Here is a 24,313-nt window from a genome sequence, read left to right as displayed (position 1 = left end):
TGAATCGTGCATGTGTTGTATTCCACAGAACAACAGGTCTGGACCACCTGGAGCTAAAGGAGCTAAAGGGCACAGAGGACCTGAAGGAAGACCTGTGAGTGTGAACACACGTTTATCAATCCATGTCTAATATTTGGCACATTTATTCAGGGTTTAATGATGAAAGTTGTTGCATGCATGCGTTTATATTATTAATTGATCAACACATTCACCAATGAAGGTTTGGACCATCCTGGCATTGTGTAAATACTTCATTTGCCAGATGAGTGAAACAAAAGCTGCTTTGATATGTCTGTCCCGGAAGAACCTTCGGTTGAGAAATCTAGTGCAATGTGATCAAAACATTTCCTCTGCCAAATAAAAGAGAGACAGAAAAACAAGTTTTATTGCTATCTCAATATAGCATCAGAAACACCACTGACCACATGTGACATGCTCAAGACTTCAATATCCTGGACCTGGAGGACCTGGAGACATGCAGAAGATGATTGAAAGCAAACAACCCGGAGGAGCCGACAGGAGTTCAAAAAGCCCAATTCTTCAGCTGTGTAGAACGGTGTTGAGCGGTCGGTTTGAGTTATGCGTGTCTGTGGGAAGGGCAATTTTGCAATGTTCCCCGTTGACTCTGGGTGACATCCAGAGAGGAGGAGGAGGAGACTTGTGCCCAAAAATGCTCTTATTTGGAAAGAGATTTCTAATCTGCCCCGGCAGAGCTACATCAGTGTAACATGTAACAATACACACAGTGACCGTTTGTGTTGGGCAGAACTATAGGACTCATGTTTACATTTGGCATGTGTCTTGATGTGCACATTGTTCATGTCATGTGTCTTGTGTTGCACAGGGACCAATAGGACCTCCTGGGCCTGCAGGAGCAGATGTGAGTAAATAAAACAATGCCTTTGCACTCACTTTCAATGCACAAATCAGTAAGTCAGACGTTATTGGATCAAAAGCGAATGTTCCAACGGTGCTTTGGAAATCTTCAGCCAAGGTCCAATCACATGGTCCGTGTGGGAAGCTCCAGTTGCGTCTGTGCAAAATAAATGAATTGATAATGAAACCAGAGATAACCAGACTGCAGTTCTCAGGAGTAATATTAAAGTGATGAAAATCTGGTCACCGTTTCCTCACCCTCATGCAGTTTGACCCTGTATTGTTTTCTTTTATGCGTAAAACACAAAAGTCCGTCCTCGACTGTTGCGAGGTCACCTGTACAACCCGGCGCAACGCGGGCGCCCGGTGCGGGCGAGGGATGGGGGCGAGCGACCTCCCGTGGTCACGCCGCGTCGCCTCATTCCCCCTCCCCCGCGCGCGTCCGGACGCCGGCACACCAGGCAGGCTGTCTCCCCAGGCTGCCCGCCGTGGGTTCAAAGTGGGCAAAATGTACGAGCTGATCTTTTTCGTTGGCGGTTCGTCAGATGCGGCAAGAGATGCGAGACTCCTTTAAACGTATTCAGAATAAATGTAACAACTAAAGCAGGGGTCGAGAACCGACGGCTCGCGAATCACAAGTGGCCCGCCGGGTGTCTCGCCGTTCACCGACACATGAACGTTTAAAACTTTCTAGAGATACTTTCCCAACAGAAAGTGTGGGTGCGATTGCAAAGCCACTGTTTTGGTTTCCTTTCTCCTGAATTTTCCAGCCTACTCCTGGTGAACAAGGTTTGGGATGAACACCCGACAAACATGGATTTTTCATGTCGAGTATTTTGCTGATGTACAGCCACTGTGGAAACCTGAAAGACTTGTTGGAGAGATGTATAACAAGAAATTAGACACAAAGTCGTGCCTTTGACGAAACGTGATAATATTTTGAAGACCAGACGAAAGAAAAGCCGCTGATGCGCGTCTGGTTTAATGTGTGTGCGCAGTGAGATATGAGTGCAATGAAAGCTTCTCCAACACACCAACAGTCAAAGAGTTCTGGGACTCGTTACCCAATAACTATTGATCTTCACTTTTCAGAGCATTGTCTACGAGCGATTTGTTTTTGAACGTTCGTTATTTTTTAAGTGCACCCAGCGTGTGATAAAGCACCCGCAAAATGCGACGAGACTCAATCCAGTTCACAAGCTCCTCTCCAAATGCATTTCATGCACGAGTCATTTTGCTCATCTACCTGCAACAGGTGTCTCGGAGTGACACGTGACCATAAATGCTGACGTGTTTGAAGGAACGCACTTTATTATATTTTTAATCCATCAATGCTTGTGTCCGATTCGCTGTTTGTTCAGAGGCGTGCAGCGGGACCCTGTCTCGTGAAACAAGCGCATGTAAAGAGTTTTCAAAAAAACTGTTTGGGAGAATAAAGTCGTCTATGAGAACGCTGCACATGATCTCCGATCATCTCGTGAGGTGCTGTGAGTTTTGTTCGCTCTTACACATTGTGAACGCAACTCCGTAAATTCAGTAATATATACAGGTATATCTGTATTAAATAGAGGAAAGTGATTAAATCATAAAGTAATAAAAGACACGTTCACCTGTTTGTTTTCTTTAGGCAGCACAAATATGACCCGAACACACATTTGGCAGCATTTTTTGGGAACACAAGAATTCTTTAGGCTTATTTATTATGATGATTATTATAATTATATTTACATTTATAATTGTCTTTAGTTCTTAAGTTGTATGCTAGTAATTGGCACCTGTAGCCGCACACTGACACCAACGTGATGCAAATGTTGCCGTTGGAGACGGATGATGTTTGGATTATATAGAAGATTCTTTAATCGCTTCGTTATTTTAATTGCTTTTTCGTTTTGTTTAAAGTGCAATTTGAATTTAGAAATGTCTTTTGTTCAAGTTTTTTGTGTTTTAAAAGATTTATTTAGTTTTTAAAGCAAAATCAATAAAGCAAAAATATTCTCCGACCTTCGGGATTGACCATATAATCGGATATCAGGATATTTTAAATGCGATTATCATTAAAGGGCACCTATTATGGCATTTAAAATGTTCCTAATATTGTTTTGGGAGTCCCCAACAACAGTTTTACATGCATGCAATGACAAAAAACACATTTGTTGTCTTATAATATGCATTTATGTTTACCTGATTTGCTCACCGTCTCCCAAATGATTCGTTCAACGACTCATTTTTCCAAACCCCTCCTTTGCGTGACGCTAATCTGCGGTGATTGGTCAGATGACCCAGTCAGTTGTGATTGGTATACTCGGTGCAGAGATTGTCGGAAACGGAACGCACAAAAAAATGAAAATCAGAGAAGGAATCAGAGTTGATTTATGTTAGCGATCATAGCCCAAAGTTCGGTGGTAAACACCCAATCAGTTATTGTTTGCGTTAGCCCAACGCATAAACATATTGATAAAGCACTGCATTACTACAAGTTATTGCTCTATTCTTTATGACAACTCCAATAACATCCACAAACATTTCACTTATTTCAAAAACATTGACATTGGAGACCTAGAAGCTGCACTGAGCGTAACGTACACAACACACACAAATACTTATTAACATGCTAAAAAACACATAAAAGCAACAATTATTAATAATACTTACAGGTTGTGATTCGGAGGAGGAAGCTGATCCAAATAAACTTGGTACTGAACCTTCCTTCAGTATCAACCGGCTCATGAATCCACACTTGAAAGCGTTCATGTTCGTAAAGCAATCGTCATTAAAATGAGGCGAACACAGCACAAGGTTCGGGATATACTTGTGTGGTATAGTTATAAACTCTAGCCACTGATTCTTCACATGCTCGTCCCTGGGCAGTGAAAAAAAGGTCACTTTTGATACGCACGTCTTGCTGTCGACATGATGTTTTCAGGTTTTCCCTGGTGTCTGGGCGCAGCAATGAGTGGGCGCGGACAATTTGATAATTTTTCGTCTTGACGTCACAACGAAAAGGAAAATGACTCGTTGGAAAAACGATTCATTACATTGACTCAGAGTCGACTCCTACTTTTGAGAGACAATAAGTCTCTCAAAAGTAGGAAAGGTCATTTTCAAAATTCCATAATAGGTGCCCTTTAAAATGTTTTTTACATATTGTCCTGCCCAAAAGGGAAGTCATTTTATGGAGACTCGCACAAACACGTGTGCTCAATTCCATATTGCAACATGTTACATATTAAAATGTGCATATTTGTTTGTTTTTGATTAGTCTATGGGCAATATAAACATTTTATTTAATTGAAAAACTTAGTAAAATAGTAAATTATTAGTTTGTCTGGCTCTTTCGAAAAAATGCATCAACCAAAAATTACAAAATTGGCTCCTTAGTGAAAAATGGTTCCCGACCCCTGAACTCAAGTGATTAAATTTATTAGTTGTTTTAATCAATTTACCTACAAACTCATATGCTTATAACATTACAAAATGATTGTTTTATTTTTATGTCATGCACAGAGGTGAATTTTCTTCAGTGCATGAATGCCAGAGGAGGCTGATGATGCCATAGAGACTCCTCTCGGTAAACTGACCAATCAGAATGGATATTTAAATGACACATCGCATGCAAGCAAATAAGGCCAAACGGAGGCTAAAGCTGCGTTCACACTGCCAGTGACTTTGTCGCCGCAGGTCGCCAGTGGCTGGCGGTGAAGTCGCTAGTGGGCGTTCCCACTACTGGTTGCCTAGTAACGTTTATAAATGACATTCACGGATGTCATTCCATTGCTGTTGACAGCGAATCGCTTTTCTTGGCGCTAAAAACAAACATTTTGGAGGGAAAAGACTAAATATAAATGGAATCAGTACATAAAATGCTTTATATCAAAGATGAGCGAGAAACAAGGCGTGCCGTTTGCCATAGCGGCTGTTTATCTGCGGCGCAAACGCCGGTCTGTCTGGGTCCACAAAACCATTCAATCTTGGAGTCAGCACGGCGAGTACCACCGGCTGGTGCAAGAGCATCGCCTGGATATACCATATCCATATCATAGAGCACTGGAACATTGCTAACAGCAAGAATTAGCCTTTCATCCATCTTTCCATTACTGCAGGAGCTGAGAGAGAGAGAGAGAGAGAGAGAGAGAGAGAGAGAGGGAGGAGGAGGATCACGTGAGCTTTCCCGTCTTCTCTCCTATTGGCTGTCGCTTCCGTTAGTCGCTCTTCATTTGAATAAAGTTGAACTTGTCTCAACTTTGTCGTGTCGCTGGACACGCCCACATCTATTCTCCAACGGTCGCGACAGCTCGTGTCGCCGGAAGTCGCTGTGCTCTCATTGAACATGAATGGGATGGAGTCGCTGTCACGCGATGTCGCTGGCAGTGTCGCTGGCAGTGTGTACGCAGCTTAAGGCTACCTCCACATAAATCCGGATACATTTGAAAATGACGTTTTCATTTTCAACCCGCTTTCTGTCCACACTGCCGTTTTCAAAAGTCTTCCAAAAGTTCCTCGTCCACACTGAAACATCTGAGAACGCTTAGGACCCATTAGTGCGCATGCAAACAACCGTAAGAAGAGTTGCCTTGCATTAGTTCCATGTTCGGTCTGAGATGCAATCATTCAGAGTAAACTTCCCGTCATCTTTGAAGGAATGCAATGTGCACACATGCACAACAATGCCGCCACAACATGTGAAAGACAGGGCCAGAATTGAAGCTGTTGATTGACTTTTGATGAACGCCTTGTTTAGCAGAACTCTTTCCGTCTGTTGGTGTATAGTTTGTGCATTCATCCTGCGGCACAAGAAGTGTCTTTACAGTAATCGCAAGTCTTTGGGGAACGCTAGCAGCCGAATTTCCTGTAATTAAAACAAGGTGGACTCGGCTCCATTTTTGAGACAAATGTCAACTGAGTAAATGATTAGCAGGAGCGGTGGTCTCTGCCTATATTTTCAGCATGTTTTATGTCTCACTCTTTTCTTTATAGGAATGTGAGATTCTGGATATCATTATGAAGATGTGCTGTGAGTATATCTGTGTTCAAACATTTCCCCATGACCTTAAATAACACTCTTTCAGTCACCAACACTCGTTCAACACCCAACCGTGCCATGAAGTGATGATACGGCAACCTACATGGCTGTGAAAAAGTATTTCAAAATAAAAGTTTCAAAAATTCAAAAACATAAAAAAAGGCAATCTGAATAATGATAATGTTATTTATTGAAGCAAAAAAGTTATCCAATAGCACCTGGGCCTGTGTGGAAAAAGTATTTGCCCCCTTCGTTACCAAATCCCCAAATCTATGAAGCTGCACTCATAATGGGGTTCAGCTGGACTACAGACCTGATTACTGTCAGCCCTGTTCAATCAAATCAACACCTGAATAAAACATGTCAGCAGCATGAAGTTGGCTTAAAGGCCTCGCCCAGTAGCACACTATGCCAAGGTGCCAAGGTTGAAAGTAATTCCAGAAATGATGAGGGAAAAGGTGATTGAAATACATCATTCTGGGAAGGGATACACAGATATTTCAAAGTCTCTGGGACTCCAAAGAACCCCAGTGAGAGCCGTTATCTCCAAATGGAGAACACTTGGCACAGTAGTGAACCTTCCCAGAAGTGGCCGTCCTTCCAATATTCCTCCAAGAGCACAGCGACGACTCATCTAGTCACGAAAAAGCCAAGGACAACATCCAAGGAACTGCAGGCGTCTCTCTCATCACTAAAGGTCACTGTTCATGACTCCACTATCAGAAAGATACCGGACAAAAACGCCATCCTTGGAAGAGTGGCGAGGAGAAAACCACCGCTAACCCCGAAGAACATTAAGGAAACTAAAGGAGAACGTCCGGTCATCAACTGGATTATGCAGCAACACAATGATCCAAAGCACGGGAGTAAGTCCACCTCTGAATGACTCAAAAGAAGCTAAATTAAAGTTTTGGAGTTGAACTTTAGTCCTTGAACCCGATTGAGATGCTGTGGCGGGACCTTAAATGGGCAGTTCATGCTCGAAAACCCTCCAGTGTGTCTAAAGCAGTTCTGCAAAGAAGAGTGGGACAGAATTCCCCCACAGCGTTGTGAAAGACTGATCTCACGTTATCAGAAGCGTTTGGAAGTGGTGGTGGCATAGAGGCTAAAGCACATAACTGGTAATCAGAAGGTTGCTGGTTCGATCCCCACAGTCACCACCATTGTGTCCTTGAGTAAGGCACTTAACTCCAGGTTGCTCCGGGGGGATTGTCCCTGTGATAAGTGCTCTGTATAATACATTGGTACTCAGAAGGTTGCTGGTTTGATCCCCACAGTCACCACCATTGTGTCCTTGAGTAAGACACTTAACTCCAGGTTGCTCCGGGGGGATTGTCCCTGTAATAATTGCACTGTAAGTCACTTTGGATAAAAGCATCTGCCAAATGCATAAAAATTTAAAAATTTAAATATGTTTGGCTGCAGCTGTTGCTGCTAAAGGTGGCACAACAAGCTAATAAGTTTAAGGGGGCAGTTCGTTTTTGACATGGTTGGTACAGGTGTTGGATAACTTTTTTTTTGCTTCAATAAAAATATATACAGTATACGGGTCTGCCACTAATCACAGGGTTGGTGGTTCGAATCCCGGCCCACATGACTCCACATGCCGAAGTGTCCTTGGGCAAGACACTGAACCCCAAGTTGCATCCAATAGCAGACTAGCACCTTACATGCAGCTCTGCCATCATTGGTGTATGAATGTGTGTGTGAATGTGTGTGAATGGGTGAATGAGACGCAGTGTAAAGCACTTTGAATACCGTTAAGGCTTAAAAAGTGCTATATAAGTGCAGAGCATTTACCATATATATATATATATATAAAATTTAGTATGAAAAATACACAGAAAGAGACTAAATCAGGAAGGGGGCAAATACTTTTTCACAGCACTGTATGTAGGCATCTGTGTTAAGATCAGGACATGCAAAATGTCACATGAGGCCTGAGAGAAATCAGAAGAAACTTACAAAAAAAATAAAATAATTAACAATCACATCATTTTATAGTTTTAAACCTATTTGAATCAAATGTTTGGATGAGAAGTGTGCTTGGGCTTTATTTATTTTACAGCAGATGCCATTGGCTCAATATTTTGTTATATAATTGAAAGACATTCATGCCTTTTGAAATGTGTTCAAATACTTTTCTGGATAATTAGAGTTGAAAAATGTTTCACGGGCTTCTGTTTTAATTTTCTGATTCTTATTTACACATGGGATATTTCTGGCTCATATTTTTGGGCCCTGTACGCCCCTTGGGCTTCAGCCCTGGTAACCCTGTGCATTCATCTCCATTTGATTGAAATGAAACAGATGAAACACTGTGATTCTTTCACCGAGTTAATGGACATTAAATGAGCCCCTGTGTGTCTGAAAAAGCAGACAAAATTCCCTCAAATTAAACCGACTTTACAGTCAGTTTCAGCCCACAAGATGAATATGTCCATCTAGTGACTTAAGATTTCTCTGCTTTAGGGCTGAAACGATTAGTTGACGCTATCGACAATGTCGACAATAAAAAATAGTGAACAAAAATCTTTGTTGTTGAATGTCGTTTGATGTCATTTAAGGTAACATGAGATCACGTTAATGATGACGTGTGAGAGCAGCACTGCAGGTCTCGACTGATGAGAGGAAGAATTACACAGATCACAGATGCACTCGTTACAGCTTTAATGCGATTACATTTAATGCGTTACAGCTTTAATGCCGTTACATTTAATGCGTTACATCTTTAATGTGGTTACATTTAATGCGTTACATCTTTAATGCGGTTATATTTAATGCGTTACATCTTTAATGCGCGTTACATCTTTAATGCGATTACATTTAACGCGTTACAGCTTTAATGCCGTTACATTTAACGTGTTACAGCTTTAATGCGGTTACATTTAATGTGTTACAGCTTTAATGCGGTAACATTTCATGCGTTACATCTTTAATGCGGTTACATTTAATGCATTACAGCTTTAATGCGGTTACATTTTTAATGCGTTACATCTTTAACGCGGTTATATTTAATGCGTTACAGCTTTAATGTGGTTACATCTTTAATGCGGTTACATTTAATGTGTTACAGCTTTAATGCGGTAACATTTCATGCGTTACATCTTTAATGCGGTTACATTTAATGCATTACAGCTTTAATGCGGTTACATTTTTAATGCGTTACATCTTTAACGCGGTTATATTTAATGCGTTACAGCTTTAATGTGGTTACATCTTTAATGCGGTTACAGCTTTAATGCGGTTACATCTTTAATGCGTTACAGCTTTAATGCGGTTACATTTAATGCGTTACAGCTTTAATGCAGTTACATTTAATGCGTTACAGCTTTAATGCAGTTACATTTAATGCGTTACAGCTTTAATGCGGTTATATTTAAATCGACAGCATTTGTGACAATGTTGATTACCACAAAATGATGTATTCCTCCTTTTCTTTAAATGTGTGTTCCAGTGATTCACTTCCAATGCAAGTCAATGGGGTTTAATCTGTACACATTAAAATACTGTTTCAAAAGTATAGACACAAGACATAAACAATATGTGTGTTAACATGATTTTACTGTCATTAAATCACTTAATAACCACATCTATGGAAAGTTATAGACAATTTTACAACCTAGTTGCCATGACGATTTAAACCCGTAATTTCTAAAACAGAACAATTAATGTAATTGCTTTTATAACATTATAAGCTTCACATTTCTGCCTTTTAAACCCTCTAATAATTGCCCACATTGACTTCCATTATCCATTTATATCATATATAAATGCATATATCATTTATTTATTAACTACGCATTTATTAAACAATAATAAATCATTTGGGACAGTAAACATACATGAATAACACACTATTTATACATAGCATATAAATGTATAAATAATGCAGGAACAATAATTTATAAATGATCAATTAACTACAAAGAAATGCTTTACGCACAGTATACTGTGTAGTTGTTATAAAGTTATTAAGTCAACCAGCTACTGCAAGTTTGAATTACAAATTGAAAAAGAAGAAAGACAGACGCCCAAATCATGAAGTATTTAGGTCAGAGCATGAGCTGTCGAGTTCTTCTGTGTACATCAGTAGATTTAAGCAACTATGATTATTTCCAGACCGAATTCTTCCATCTGTAAAATAGAAAAAACTTAATTAAGAATCACTTTAATACTTGAGAGAGTTTCTAATGTCTTTTAATGCTTTGAGTTTACACAATGTAATGTGCTTTTTCTTTCTTTCTTTCAGCTTGTTGCGGTAAGTTCCCAGATTTGATGTGCATTAGAAGAAATATTTCATCTTGTGCTTTTGTTGATGTCGTGTTCTCTAGTGCCGTCTTCAAATGTTTTGTTCTTTGTAAAGAATGCAAGTGTGGACCCCTGGATATCGTGTTCATCGTGGACAGCTCTGAGAGTATCGGGGCTTCCAACTTTGCCATCGCGAAAGACTTCATCGTAACTGTGATAGACAGGCTCAAGTTCCGACAGGTACACTTTCTTTAACATTCCCATTTTGATCATTATGCAGCTCGTTTACTCTCCTCTTAACTGTTACATTTGGGGGATGGTCTCCGCCAGAGCTGCGCTTTGTCACCAATCCTGTTTGTGATATTCACGAACAGGATATCAAGGCGTAGTCGTGGTGCAGTTCGGTGGGCTGGGGATCTCATCGCTGCTTTTTGCAGATGATGTGGTCTTCATGTCATCATCGGTCCGTGACCTTCAGCTCTCTCTGGATCGCTTGGCAGTCGAGCGTGAAGCGGCTGGGATGAGGATTAGCACCTCTAAATGTGAGGCCATTGTTCTCAGCAGGAAACCGCTGGAGTGCGTACTCCGGGTAGGGATGGAGGTATTGCCCCAAGTGAAGGTGGTCAAGTACCTCAGCGTCTTGTTCACGAGTGAGGGGACAATGGAGCGGGAGGTTGGCCGTAAAATCGGAGCAGCGGGGGCGGTATTGCACTCGCTCTATCGCACCATTGTCACGATAAGTGAGTTGAGCCGGAAGGCAAAGCTCTCGATCTACTGGTCAATTTTTGTTCCTACCCTCACCTATGGTCATGAAGGCTGGGTCATGACCGAAAGAACTAGGTCACAAGTACAAGCGGCCAAAATGGGCTTCCTCAGAAAGGTGGCGGGCTTCTCCCTTAGAGATAGGGTGAGGAGCTCAGTCATCCGTGAGGAGCTCGGAGTAGAGCCGCTGCTCCTTTGCGTCGAAAGGAGTCAGTTGAGGTGGTTTGGGCATCTGGTAAGGATGCACCCTGGCCGCCTCCCTAGGGAGGTGTTTCAGGCACGTCCAGCTGGGAGGAGGCCTCGGGGAAGACCCAGGACTAGGTGGAGAGATTACATCTCCACACTGGCCTGGGAATGCCTCGGGGTCCCCCAGTCAGAGCTGGTTAATGTGGCTCGGGATAGGGAACTTTGTGGCCCCCTGCTGGAGCAGCTGCCCCCGCGACCCGACTTCAGATAAGCGGTTGAAGATGGATGGATAACGGGTTAACTTTGATATATTCAGGGATGTCACCATCACAGACATTGTGTGAGACGCATCCACACAATTATACATATTAGTGGATGACCAAAGTGTTTTTTTTATTATGGTTGATTATTTGATTATTACATTTATCCCCACAAATCACTAATATGTGGTTACATCCACGTATTTTACGGTGTGATCCCTGTTGAGAATAACATCTAGAACCAGCCTGAGATGGTTTGCTGGTCTGAATTGGTTAAATATGGTCGACCACAAGAAAAAAACAAAACTTGATTCAAAGAGAAAATAAGTTTATTTTTCTTTCCCCTTTGGTAAATAGTGTTTTCTAAATTCCACCAAATTTTGTGAGATTTCTCTGAAAACTAGAGTTAATATAATTTGACATTTTGCTTCTCAATTCATTGTTTCTTGTTTTAAGGATGTTTTGAAAGATAAGACAAAAATATTCTGTAAGATATATATATATATATACGAAAACCACCACAGTATTTTTATTGCTGATTTTAAGTAGATTTTCTCTACTCTCTTTCTTGTTTGCAGTTTGGTGCCAATGAGTCTCGTGTTGGCGTGGTGCAGTACAGTGGTGCCAGTGCTCAGGAGGTCGTACAGCTTGGTGACCCCAACATTAAGACCCTGACGGACCTAAAACAGTATGAAATATTGACGTCCCTTTGAAACCCACTATGTTGCAATAACAACATACAGATACAACCCTGTGGCTCACTGGCATTTGTATTCACTTTAGATGAGCATGCATTTGATTTTCTCTGCATGTCCAGCATTCCCTCTGAGAAATCAACAAAACGTTTTTTGTTTTTAGAGCGGTGAAAGAGTTGCACTGGCTAGCTGAAGCTACATACACTGGAGAAGCTCTGCAGTACTCGCTAAATAACATGATTAACAAGCTTGTGACGGAGAGGAGCGTGGTCATTGTGCTCACTGATGGACGCTCGGACACCAGTAGAGATAAAGTGCCTCTGAACGTGTTGTGTGGCAAAGGACTAAAGGTAAGGGAGCTAATGAGAGAACTTTACTGTGAGAAGAAATTGAGTTTACAGAGTACTGGATTGATAAACTGATCACTGGTTTTGCGGATTACTTTTGAAAAGATTTTTAACGAAGTCAAGCCTTAATATTTTTTACATTTTTAAGCAAAAATGTAAAAAATTTAAAAACATTTTTAAAAAAAATTTAAAAAAACCTTAAACAGGTTTTTAGTCACTACACCTTTTGTATTTAATTTAATTGTATTTTATTTAGATTTTTATAAAAAAGAAATTTGTCATGAAAATAGCCACAGAAGCTGGCATGGTGTTTAAGGTGAACTTAGTAATTGTTTTAAATGTTGTTTTGCGGGTCTGAGTATCTCAGTGAGTATTAAACTCTGACTATCAAACCTGGAGTCGTGAGTTTGAATCCAGGGTGTGCTGAGTGACTCCAGCCAGGTCTCCTTAGCAACCAAATTGGCCTGGTTGCTAGGGAGGGTAATCACATGGGGTAACCTCCTCGTGGTCACTATAATGTGGTTCTCGCTCTCAATGGGGCGTGTGGTGAGTGACTCCAGCCAGGTCTCCTTAGCAACCAAATTGGCCCGATTGCTAGGGAGGGTAGTCACATGGGGTAACCGCCTCGTGTTCACTATAATGTGGTTCTCGCTCTCGGTGGGGCGTGTGGTGAGTTGTGCATGGATGCCGCGGAGAATAGCGTGAAGCCTTCACATGCACGCTACGTCTCCATGGTAACATGCTCAACAAGTCACACGATAAGATGCGCGGATTGATGGTCTCAGACGTGGAGGCAACTGAGATTCGTCCCCTGCCACCCAGTTTGAGGCGAGCCACTACAAAAGGCCATTTGAATTGAAACGGGCAGAAGACGGCAAATTTCGTAAAAAATGTTTTTATGCATTTTCACTTTGTTGACAACAAAATAGCACGAAAAGTGGATGGAAACTAGTCTTGTGAGTAAATGTCCCGTCGCCTCGAAATGCAAAGTGAAGGTTGTACAAAGTAACATTTGTATCTTTTAAACATTTATATCTTTATATCTAACAACAACAGGGCGCCATCTTGATTGTTTTGGGTTGAATGGATCACATGACAACAAATTCGTCGTTGTTTTCAGATACCTCATTGTTCCCAGTCCACACTACAACACGAAAACAGCGTTGTCATTTTTATCCACTTGGGAGAGCGTTTTCGAAAAAGAGTAGTTGTCGCTGAACAAAAACGCCAGTTTGGTGTGGACAAAAGGCCAAAACTTGGAGAAAATAGATGCGTTTTCAAATGGAAATGTATTAGTATGGTAGTGGCCCGAGTGCATTAACAAACAACAATAACAACATAAAAGCAAACAAACTTTGCATGTCGAGGACTTCCAAGGAGGTCGAAAGATTCCTCGCCACAACCAACGGGCAAGATGGGTAAAAACCTTGAATGTCTTCTGCTGTCGGACAGGTTGGCGGTGTTGGCGTGAGTGATTATTCAGAACGGCGGCCCAATCAGGAACAGCTGGACAATGTGGTGTGTAAAGATGATCCCAGAGAAGGCTTCTCCTTTGTCCTGAACGACTTTGGCCTGCTTTTGGATGATGGCTTCCTGCAAAACCTGACCGAGAGAATCTGCGAAGGTAGTTTGAATATCTGCTGCAAGTCAACATTGATGATGCTGGATGTGACTGTGAGAGATTGAACATATTGTGCTCTTCTTTTCACAGACAAGAAATGCCCCAATTATACTTGTCCAAGTAAGTATTCATTTCAATACCTTTATAGATGAGGGATTCGCCACCCCTCTGATAAGTGCTGCCATGCCATTCATTATAAGTGACTTTGGGCTTTGTTTATAAATCTAGAAATTCATGGGTCTTATTTGCCAGAATCGTTCTTTAACAATAACATCCTCTTCCTGTGTTCCAGTTTCTTTTAGCGACAACACAGATGTCCTCGTCATGATGGACAGCTCAGCCAGCGTGGGCTCCAAGAACTTCCAGATGACCAAGAACATGGCACGGATGCTGGCCAAGCGCTTCCTTTCGGCAGAAAGGCGAGGGTTCCAGGTGCGGATCGGCATCGGCCAGTACAGTAACAATGCCAACTTGGAGGCAGAATTCTCCTCAAACGCCACCCAGGTTCTCGCTCAGATCGCAGAGGCCAAGTTCCAGAACGCAGGTACGCAGCTGACAAACGCGCTCACTTTCGCCATCGAGCGCTTCAGGGGCGGCAGGAACAGGAAGAAGAAGCTGCTGGTGTTTTCCGACGGCCGTTCCCAAGGCATTAACACCGTCCAGATCAAGAAGGCCGTGGAGCAGGTGAGCAACGCTGGCATTGAGCTGTACGTCTTGGCCGTCGGAAATCAGGTGAACGAGGCGCATCTGCGCACCTTGGTGAGCCGCGGCCGGCCCTACGACAACACGTACGCCTACCGTCATCTGTTTAAAGTGCCTGACTACCGCACGATGGTCGCCGGCGTCTTTTACCAAACTGTCTCCCGTAAGATTTCTCTGGACTGAGGCAGAAAAGGGCATCTTGGGAGCCAAAAGGAGAGGGGCTGATATGCTAGTGGGAGGGGCAAAGGTAGGGGGCGTGTTCACAAAGTGGGTGGAGTTCAGTATAGCACACGCTTTGTTGCCATTTCTTGTCTTTTTTTTTATTCTTTTTTTTTTTCATGTGTTGTATCTGAACTTTAAAGGTTTAGTTTTAGTTTTATTGATCGTGTCAATGGATGATGCTTTGGTCATATTAGGATGTGTTTTAATGCTTATGACTGTATAGAGTTTGCTGTTTAAACGGCTGCTTTCCAAAGATTAGAATTTGTGCAATAATGTTTCCCATGTTTAGGCCACAAAATGTTCTTTTTCAATGGTCCGGAGCTGCTATATCGGTGATGAAGTGTTTAATTTAAAGTTTAAAAACCAAAGCAATATTGATATATCTTGCTATCAGGGTCCAAAATGAACACACACACACACACACACACACACACACACACACACAAAATATTTTAGCATATTTTTAATATTTACGCATTTAAATAAATAATCTGTCAAATTGAAATGTTCAATTTTTTATAAAAATAATTATAATGTGTTTTAAAGATTAGTCAATTCAATTTTGATGGAATACTGTTATAAAATGTAATTGCGCAACTCTTAATATATATATATTAGTGTGAAAAATCCACCTATCAATCAATCAATCAATTCAGTCTGCTGTTTGGTCCAATTTATGTAACAATAAACAGCTTGTTCATTTGTCATGGGTGCAAAAAAATTATCTTTCAGCAAAATACAGTTCCAAGTAATATTTAGTGATGGTTCATTCACCACCCATTGTTAGGTGTAATTAAAAGGTAATTGTTAATTTTGGTAAAGTGTAAAGTTGCTCACCTAATTTTTCTTCCCAAGCAATTCTTTAATTAATTGCATTCATCTGTCGTACAGTTTATTTTAAGCGTTACTAGTAAAACTTGAATACAGATTTGGTGCTACTAATTTAAACTTCTGTAGTTATTCAAATGCACAACACGTTTCTTCTAAATAGTTTTTATACATTGTTAAACCAATACATTTTGACTAATAGTAGTTTTATACATGTGAGAATGTATTTCAGAGCAGCCCAAGGACTGTTGTAAAGGTATATAAAATAAAGGAGTTTACACCCCAACACTGTGTGAAATAATATCCTGTGCCGTGTCAATCATCCATGACGTGCAACTGCTGAATCCACAAACTCCAAGATCAACCAAATAGATGTTGTGGATGCTCAATTTCAATGTAGTCGTCCTACAATTTCTTGAAAGGCTTATTTGCAATAATTTATTGCCTTGACAAAAAACTATTTAAAACCATTGGTCTGGATCAGTTTGAACATCTGGCTGATGCTAATGTATGTTCCCAAGGAACACTATGTAAGTGCAAGCTTTAAAGAGTTCTCTAGATGTACAGACCAAAACAATATCTGTGAGATATTCCAGACTGTGGACGATGACGACAGCTGGCTGCTGGTTCACTTGCTGCACATTTAATGCGATTGCCAATGCATTCATACAACTGCATCTTGACAAAGGATAAACTCTGTACCAAGCCAAGACCAATCAACAACCACAAACCCCCTCCAACATGCAACATTTAATTAGAGATCTGGCAGTGACACATGCTTTCTTCACCCCAGTTGCAACTCGAAGAACTGACACCATCTCACAAGCCCGTTTGAGCCAGATAGAGCAGAAACAGAAAAACAGGAGGGTTGTTATTTGTTGAAAATATATTGGATTTGATAGTACACACCTTAAAATCATTTAAAAAGTTCATGACCTAAAAATTACATATAAACATTTCAAAGTTACCAAAGTGCATGTGATTTTACCAAGTTGGATGTGTTACTGGATTAACATATGCTTTCGGCAGAGGAATGGCATTAATTTCAAACAGTGTCTTCTATCTTTACCTTAAACCATTACCTGCGCCTACAATTATAATAGGTTGCTAAAAACGTCATTCAAGCCTTAAACACAGCCCTAAAGCTGCGTACACACTGCCAGTGACTTTGTCGCTGCAGGTCACCAGTGGCTGGCGGTGAAGTCGCTAGTGGGCGTTCCCACTACTGGTTGCCTAGTAACGTTTATAAATGACATTCACGGATGTCATTCCATTGCTCTTGACAGCGCATCGCTTTTCTTGCCGCTAAAAACAAACATTTTGGAGGGAAAAGACTAAATATAAATGGAATCAGATCATAAAATGCTTTATATCAAAGATGAATGAGAAACAAGGCGTGCCGTTTGCCATAGCGGCTGTTTATCTGCGGCGAAAATGCAAATGCCGGTCTGTCTGGGTCCATAAAATCCCCGCGATCTCAGATAAACCTTTCCACGCAGTATTTTTCTTAAAAATGTCCTTGTACGTGGGAAGAGACATATCACAGAGCACTGGAACATTTCTAACAGCAAGAATTATCCTTTCATCCATCTTTCCCCGTTACTGCAGGAGCTGAGAGAGAGAGAGAGAGAGAGAGAGAGAGAGAGAGAGAGAGAGAGAGAGAGAGAGAGAGAGAGAAGGATCACGTGGGCTCTCCCATCTTCTCTCCTATTGGCTGTTGCTACCGTTAGTCGCTCTTCATTTGAATAAAGATGAACTTGTCTCAACTTTGTCGCGTTGCTGGACACGCCCACATCTAGTCGCCAACGGTCGCGACAGCTCGTGTCGCCGGAAGTCGCTGTGCTCTCATTGAAAATGAATGGGATGGTGTCGCTGTCGCGCGCGATGTCGCTGGCAGTGTGTACGCAGCTTAATGCTGTCTTGTATGCAATCTCTGTACAGTTGAATGCTACTTGTCAGAAAGTCAGACTTTACACTTGGAAACTCATGTGGAAATCCACAACTCTGGTTTCACTCAGATGGAAATGTATGATGTCATCCAGGGAGATCCAGTTAATGATAAACATTTAACGCAAATACTCCAATAAATTGCATTAACGACTCTTTAATAGACTAATTAAAGCACTTATATGATTATAAAATGTTCAATTAGTTTGATATTACACCTGCAAAACAAACTGTAAGCACTGCATGGCATCGATTATCCACTTATTTCCTTTAGAAGAAGCCTTTATAAATGTTTTGCACATATACAGTGAAAATTTCTTTTTTTGGCATATCCCAGCTGGGGTCAGAGCACAGGGTCAGCAATGATATGGCACCCCTGGGCAAGGCTGGACTGGGAAGAGAAATCAGCCCGGGATTTGGGCCAGTTTCTCTGGGAAGAGAAACTGGCCCAAAAGTTGTTGAGCGAGCGGGTGGGTGTTCGCTGTCCTTTTCTGCATATTGCGGCACCATTTTTTGGTCCATTCTGCATAATGCGCTGGCTCATTTTAGCTTATCGTGCCCATTCGGACCGTTTCGCAGCTGACCCACTGGCCTGCTCGGTTCTCCCAATGGACAGTCCGCCCCTGATCAGCCCCAAACTGTGTCGGGCCATGGGGAAATTCCCAGCCCTGCTCCTGGAGCTGATAGGGTGAAGGGCATTGCTCAAGGGCTGAACAGTGGCATCTTGGCAGTGCTGGGGCTTGAACCCCCGACCCTCTGGTCAGTAACCCAGAGCCTCAACCGCTGAGCCTTTCATGACAATTGAGAAACAAATGCCATCATTGCAATTTTATTATTTAATAATAATTTTACAGGAGTTCGGCAATGGAATGACTTTATAGTCAGAAATATCTCTCATCCCATGAATGAAACTGATTGGTCGATTGGACTGTTGTTTCACTTCCAGGACTGATAAATGGATGATTCTGGAACATGCAATCATGGTAAGAATTATGCACGCTTAAACATAAGCAGTGCATTCAGTGTCTTGCCCAAGGACACTTCGGCATGTGGAGTCATGTGGGCCGGGAATCAAACCACCAACCCTGAGATTGGCAACCGACCTGCTCTACCACCTGTGCCACAGCCGCCCCAAAGTGCTCATTGATAGAAACTCAAAAGAACCCAGAAATGCCACCGATGTGCATTTGTTTGTAGATACATACATTTTATCTATAGCTTCTAGTGGAAGGATATTTGTATTATAAGTTAACTGTTTTATAAACGTGACAAGGGAGTCAAAGCTGTGCCATATTATGAATATAGTCACGGCTGAAGGGGTTACTCCGCTTCGCATTATGCATAACAACGCCCTTCAGTTGGGCGGCTGTGGCACAGATGGTAGAGCGGGTCAGCCACTAATCACAGGGTTGGTGGTTTGATTCCCGGCCCACATGACTCCACATGCCGAAGTGTCCTTGGGCAAGACACTGAACCCCAAGTTTCTCCCAATGGCAGACTAGCACCTTACATGCAGCTCTGCCGCCATTGGTGTGTGAATGTGTGTGTGTGAACGGGTGAATGAGACACTGTTTAAAGTGCTTTGTAACCTCTAAGGTTAAAAAGGTACTATATAAGTGCAGACCATTTACCGTTTACCATTCAGTTGTGACTATATTCACAATTTAGCACAGCCTCTCATTCCTTACTGATTAACTCCAAGTCCATTTCAATAAAAGGATCTGCTAAATAAATGCATGTCAAATGCTGTGCTGCTTTAAGTAGTACAATCAGGGCTGGATTGGTAATCTGGCATATCGGGCATTTTCCTGGTAGGCCGACACACTTTGGGGCCGATCAGGGACGTACTGGCCATCGGGAGAGCCAGGCTGAAGGGCAGGCCGTGAAATGGGGCGAATAGGCTGCGATAAGCTGAAATGAGCCGTTGCGTTATTTAGAACGGGCCCCAAAACGCGATATGCGGAAGGGGGCAGTGATATGCAGAAAAGGACATTGACCCCCCAACCCCTCCCTTTCAACAATGTTTGGGCCTGTTTCTATGTAAAATTGCAGGCCGATTTCTCTTCCCAGTCCACCCCTGTTTACAATGTTCTGCCAAGAATGCACCAAATCATGCCTGAAGCACCACACACACCAGACCCCTAACCCATTCTCCACAACTGCCACACAAGAACACTGTGACCATGGAAACTCACTGTGGGAGGAGATTAAATAGAGGAGGGTGGAACATACCCAGATAATGACTCCCAGCTGCCTTTGAGAACTGAAGTCCAACATCTGGAGGAGTGTGCTCGCAGAACCGTCTTAGTTGAAGGATGATTATCAGTACAGAGAATTTACAGAGAATTGAGGTGGAGCCATCAGAGATAGAATGAAAATATTACCAAAAAAAAAAAAAAGATTTGATTGAGGGAATATGGTGGAGGAAACTGAAAAGCAGCACATGTTTTTTTTTCAAGGCATGTGTTTGGACACAGAGGAGAGAAGGAAGAGAAGGTGTATGTGAAGAGAGAGCAGTTTGGAAGAATTGGCACGCATGCTGTAGAGTAACCCACATTTGCTTAAGCAATGAGAACCTTCAGAGCTCCATGATGGGAGTTTAATTTAGTTTAAACAAACTTCAGCCAGTACGGCACCACAGGACCCGGATAGCAAAACCATAGTTAAACTATTAGTGAAATGAGACATGGCATCAGCTGCAGCTTTTTCCTATTTCCAATTTCCTAGAATATCAACACACTCCTGTTTGATAATGGAGTTAATGGAATATTCCGGGTTCAATACCAGTTCCGCTCAATCGACACCATTTGTGACATTATTGATTACCATAAAAATGTATTTGGACTCTTTTGCCAGATCTCGTAACAGAACCAAGGCAAAAGCTTAAAATCAAACAAAGCCTAAATCTCTCTCTCCTACATGCATGCACACACTGCTATAAATTAAATCTTAATTCGAACGGTCATTTCAATCATGTTGCTGGGGGTTGGCAGTGCCATGAGCTCACCCACTGACTGACCACAACATCAGTTCAAACATCTCATGAGCTGGTGCTTTATAAATGCATCCCTCCTCTGTTTAACCTGGCCAGGAACTGGGCATAGACCACAGCATGTTTACAATACACAAGTACGTGATGACTTGTTGGAGCCATCTACACATCCCTCTCATACTGGAATACACGGTGAACATGTTTGACGTGATGTTTTCATTGAAGCACTCTTTCCCTGCTGACAGAAAGTCAGTTTGTTCTCAATGGGATGACTGTTCTAAACACAGTCCTCAGAACAGCACGTGTCGCTGGTCAGAGAGCCGGCAGCGTAACGGGCTGATGCTGACTAAAACTTGGAATTGTGGTGAATTGTGCCATATGCCAATAACAATATCAGATCTCTGTTTTGAAACAAAATGTTATGCTAAATGTCACAGTAAACTATGACCGGGCAGCTATGTCTCACTTTCATTAAAAACAGATCTCGCCGAGGCCTGTGCAGTAAGACTCTTTTCAGATTAGTTTTTGTTTGGCTTCAGTTTAAATAAGGAAATTGGTTCTGCTGTGAATGCCAAGACTTCTGAGGAACTTTAAATTGAGCTCCATGGTTCAGTGATCAGATGACTAGTGGCTCTCGCCAAGGATGGATTACCGACCGGGCCAATGGGGCCTGTGCCCAGGGACCTTTGACTACCGAGGGGCCCTTGACTGCCCTTGGGTGCCCTGTGCTTTAAAGCAATCAAGAGGGAGGGATCACCAAACTAGAAGACATTTTTGGTCATGAACAAGGATGGGGCCCTTGGAGATAATTGGCCCCAGGGCCTTTGCAAGTCATAATACGTCCCTGGCTCTCGCACACATGCTGGATTTTTCCTTATTATTGGTGCTTGCTAATGTAAGCATCACTATTACTATTGCTCATAGAGCTGATGATTTCAACAAACCCCCTAACCGTAATTCTTACAATTTGGTACGTAACTCATCCAGCACTGTTTTTTGTGGCAGACATATGTCAAATTTATGATTTTCTCATGGTGGCCGATAAAAAGGGCCAAAAATCCCTAAAGACTTTTTTTTCATTGATTACACTGTGTAACAAATTTATTAGGGGTCAAGCCACAAAGGGGCGAAAGACCCTTATTGTTTTCTTTAGTTTTCCTGGGCAATCAGAAGGCCGAAAACTATGTGGAGCTGGTTGAGACTCTGGTGAAGAACTACGGCACAATGAGCTGTAGGACGTCCCTCAAAGTCCATAGGTGAAGAACTACGCCACAATGGGCTGTAGGACGTCCCTCAAAGTCCATAGGTGAAGAACTACGCCACAATGGGCTGTAGGACGTCCCTCAAAGTCCATAGGTGAAGAACTACGCCACAATGGGCTGTAGGACGTCCCTCAAAGTCCATAGATGAAGAACTACACCACAATGGGCTGTAGGACGTCCCTCAAAGTCCATAGGTGAAGAACTACGCCACAATGGGCTGTAGGACGTCCCTCAAAGTCCATAGATGAAGAACTACACCACAATGGGCTGTAGGACGTCCCTCAAAGTCCATAGATGAAGAACTACACCACAGTGGGCTGTAGGACGTCCCTCAAAGTCCATAGGTGAAGAACTACGCCACAATGGGCTGTAGGACGTCCCTCAAAGTCCATAGGTGAAGAACTACGCCACAATGGGCTGTAGGACGTCCCTCAAAGTCCATAGATGAAGAACTACACCACAGTGGGCTGTAGGACGTCCCTCAAAGTCCATAGGTGAAGAACTACGTCACAATGGGCTGTAGGACGTCCCTCAAAGTTCATAGGTGAAGAACTACGCCACAATGGGCTGTAGGACGTCCCTCAAAGTCCATATCCTTGATGCTCATCTTGATAAATTCGAGGAGAACATGGGAGCATACTCAGAGGAGCAAGCATGTCTTTTCGTTCATGTGAACGAAAAGACACAAATTAACCCGTTTTCTCATTGGAAATAGGTACATTTCCAAAGATCACTTTCCTGGTCACAAAAGCAAAGTTTGTGGGGAATAATAGCCATACTTCTGAGGCATAAGCAATTAGGAAATAACACTTAATACCCAGGGACAAAAATTGTGTCACATAATGTTACCTAGAAACTTGAGGACTTGTCAGCAACCACCTAGTGACCAACCAAAACTGTGTAGCAACCGCATAACAACACCTTAGCATTATGCATTGATCTTTGCCTAGGCAAACATCACTCACATTTTCTTACGAAAGAGTAAATATCTGGTTTCAGTAGAGAAAGTCACATTTGACAACATGAGGCCGTGTTCATGTTATTGAGTTTCTCAGGGTTACAGGCAGGAGTCCAGTACTCCATTGTTGCACAGTTGTGTAGCACCGCTATTATTGAAAACATGTTTGTGTGTGTGCTATAATAATATGAGTTATTACTGTTATTATGTATCATGCTAGAATACAATATGTTATGAGAATTGTGATGAAATGATCTGGATGAAAAGTATCCGTGCTGTTTGTGATGCAGGAGGCCCCTTTGACATCGGTCTCCTGAAACGTCTGTATTATAATCACTGCGATGACCCTGAGTGACCTCTTGATTCTGTTGGAGCAGAGCGTGGGAGTTTTCGATTGGTTCTCCCCATGTTAATTGATAATTAGTAAAAGGTTAAGAATGTTGTGGGTTATTTGGGGAAGAGACTCTCTGGGATAGTTGGCTGGTCCCAGTATGGAAGACCTCATTGACACTTTTCTTGTTTTGCTTTTCTTATATTCGGTAGCATAAAGATTTTGTTATAGTTATATTGTTTGTTAACTCCTTGTTTTTCCTTCATCATCCCTAGACTCATGTTTATTATTTATTGGTTGTGGTGGTATTTGTTTAATTAAAATAAAACCATTTGAATTGATTTGACTTTGGGGTGTGTGGTGAGTTGTGCGTGGATGCTGTGGAGAATAGCGTGAAGCCTAAATCAAAAGCATGAATCAAAATCAGTCTAATGTACCCGTGTGGACCGGGTTATTCATAAGCTGTTTATGACCTTTACGTAGATCAATGAACACTGTTTATTACGTTAACATGACCACACGTGTTGTCGGCTTAAGCATAATCGTTGTAAGAACATGCATGCAAACACACTCAGTGTGTATTTTAACATGTACAGATTAAACCCCATTGACTTCCATTGTAAGTGTGTCACTGGAACACACATTTGTGCTTTTATTAAAGAAAATGAGGAACGAGTCTAAATTTATTTTTGTGGTAATCAACACATGCAAGTACAAAAATGACATTTTTGAGACATGGAAGAAATGCACAAACCCATGGTTGTTTCTCGAGTACAGTTGATATGACGTTTCTGTTAGTTCTGTGGTTTGGAGCAGGTGTGTGTGTCTGCATGAAACTGAATTTATTCTCTCTTGATAACTTCTAAAGCTTTAAAGAGAGACCTAGAGATAGTGCACGTCACTGTTGCGCTCTGCGGCGTTATACTCTTACTGTTATTGAAGCACATCGACACGGCAGAAATAGCAACGACAAATCTGTTTTGGATTTTAGTGTCTAACTATTCAATTGAGAAAAGGATGTGATTCAAGTCATAATTGCAGAGCAGGCTTGTG

The 24,313-nt window shown here is 41.9% G+C and overlaps 1 protein-coding gene across 1 annotated transcript in view; it reads left to right on the top strand.

Annotated features, from left to right (window-relative positions):
- The window catches only part of LOC127632341 (collagen alpha-1(VI) chain-like), a 57,952-nt gene extending 41,901 nt beyond the window's left edge, over positions 1-16,051 (top strand). The window contains 10 exon segments of the mRNA XM_052110888.1: positions 29-94; positions 845-880; positions 5,851-5,887; positions 10,149-10,157; positions 10,263-10,387; positions 11,934-12,043; positions 12,214-12,400; positions 13,850-14,021; positions 14,109-14,138; positions 14,311-16,051. Of these exon segments, the coding sequence (XP_051966848.1) occupies positions 29-94; positions 845-880; positions 5,851-5,887; positions 10,149-10,157; positions 10,263-10,387; positions 11,934-12,043; positions 12,214-12,400; positions 13,850-14,021; positions 14,109-14,138; positions 14,311-14,903 (1,365 nt within the window). The 3' untranslated portion in view covers positions 14,904-16,051.
- Positions 16,052-24,313: the final 8,262 nt, after the last annotated feature.

The sequence above is a fragment of the Xyrauchen texanus genome, chromosome 39, assembly GCF_025860055.1.
Source record: "Xyrauchen texanus isolate HMW12.3.18 chromosome 39, RBS_HiC_50CHRs, whole genome shotgun sequence".
NCBI lineage: Eukaryota > Metazoa > Chordata > Actinopteri > Cypriniformes > Catostomidae > Xyrauchen > Xyrauchen texanus.
The sequence above is the reverse complement of the archived record's forward strand: the minus strand, read 5'-3'. Positions and strand labels throughout refer to the sequence as shown.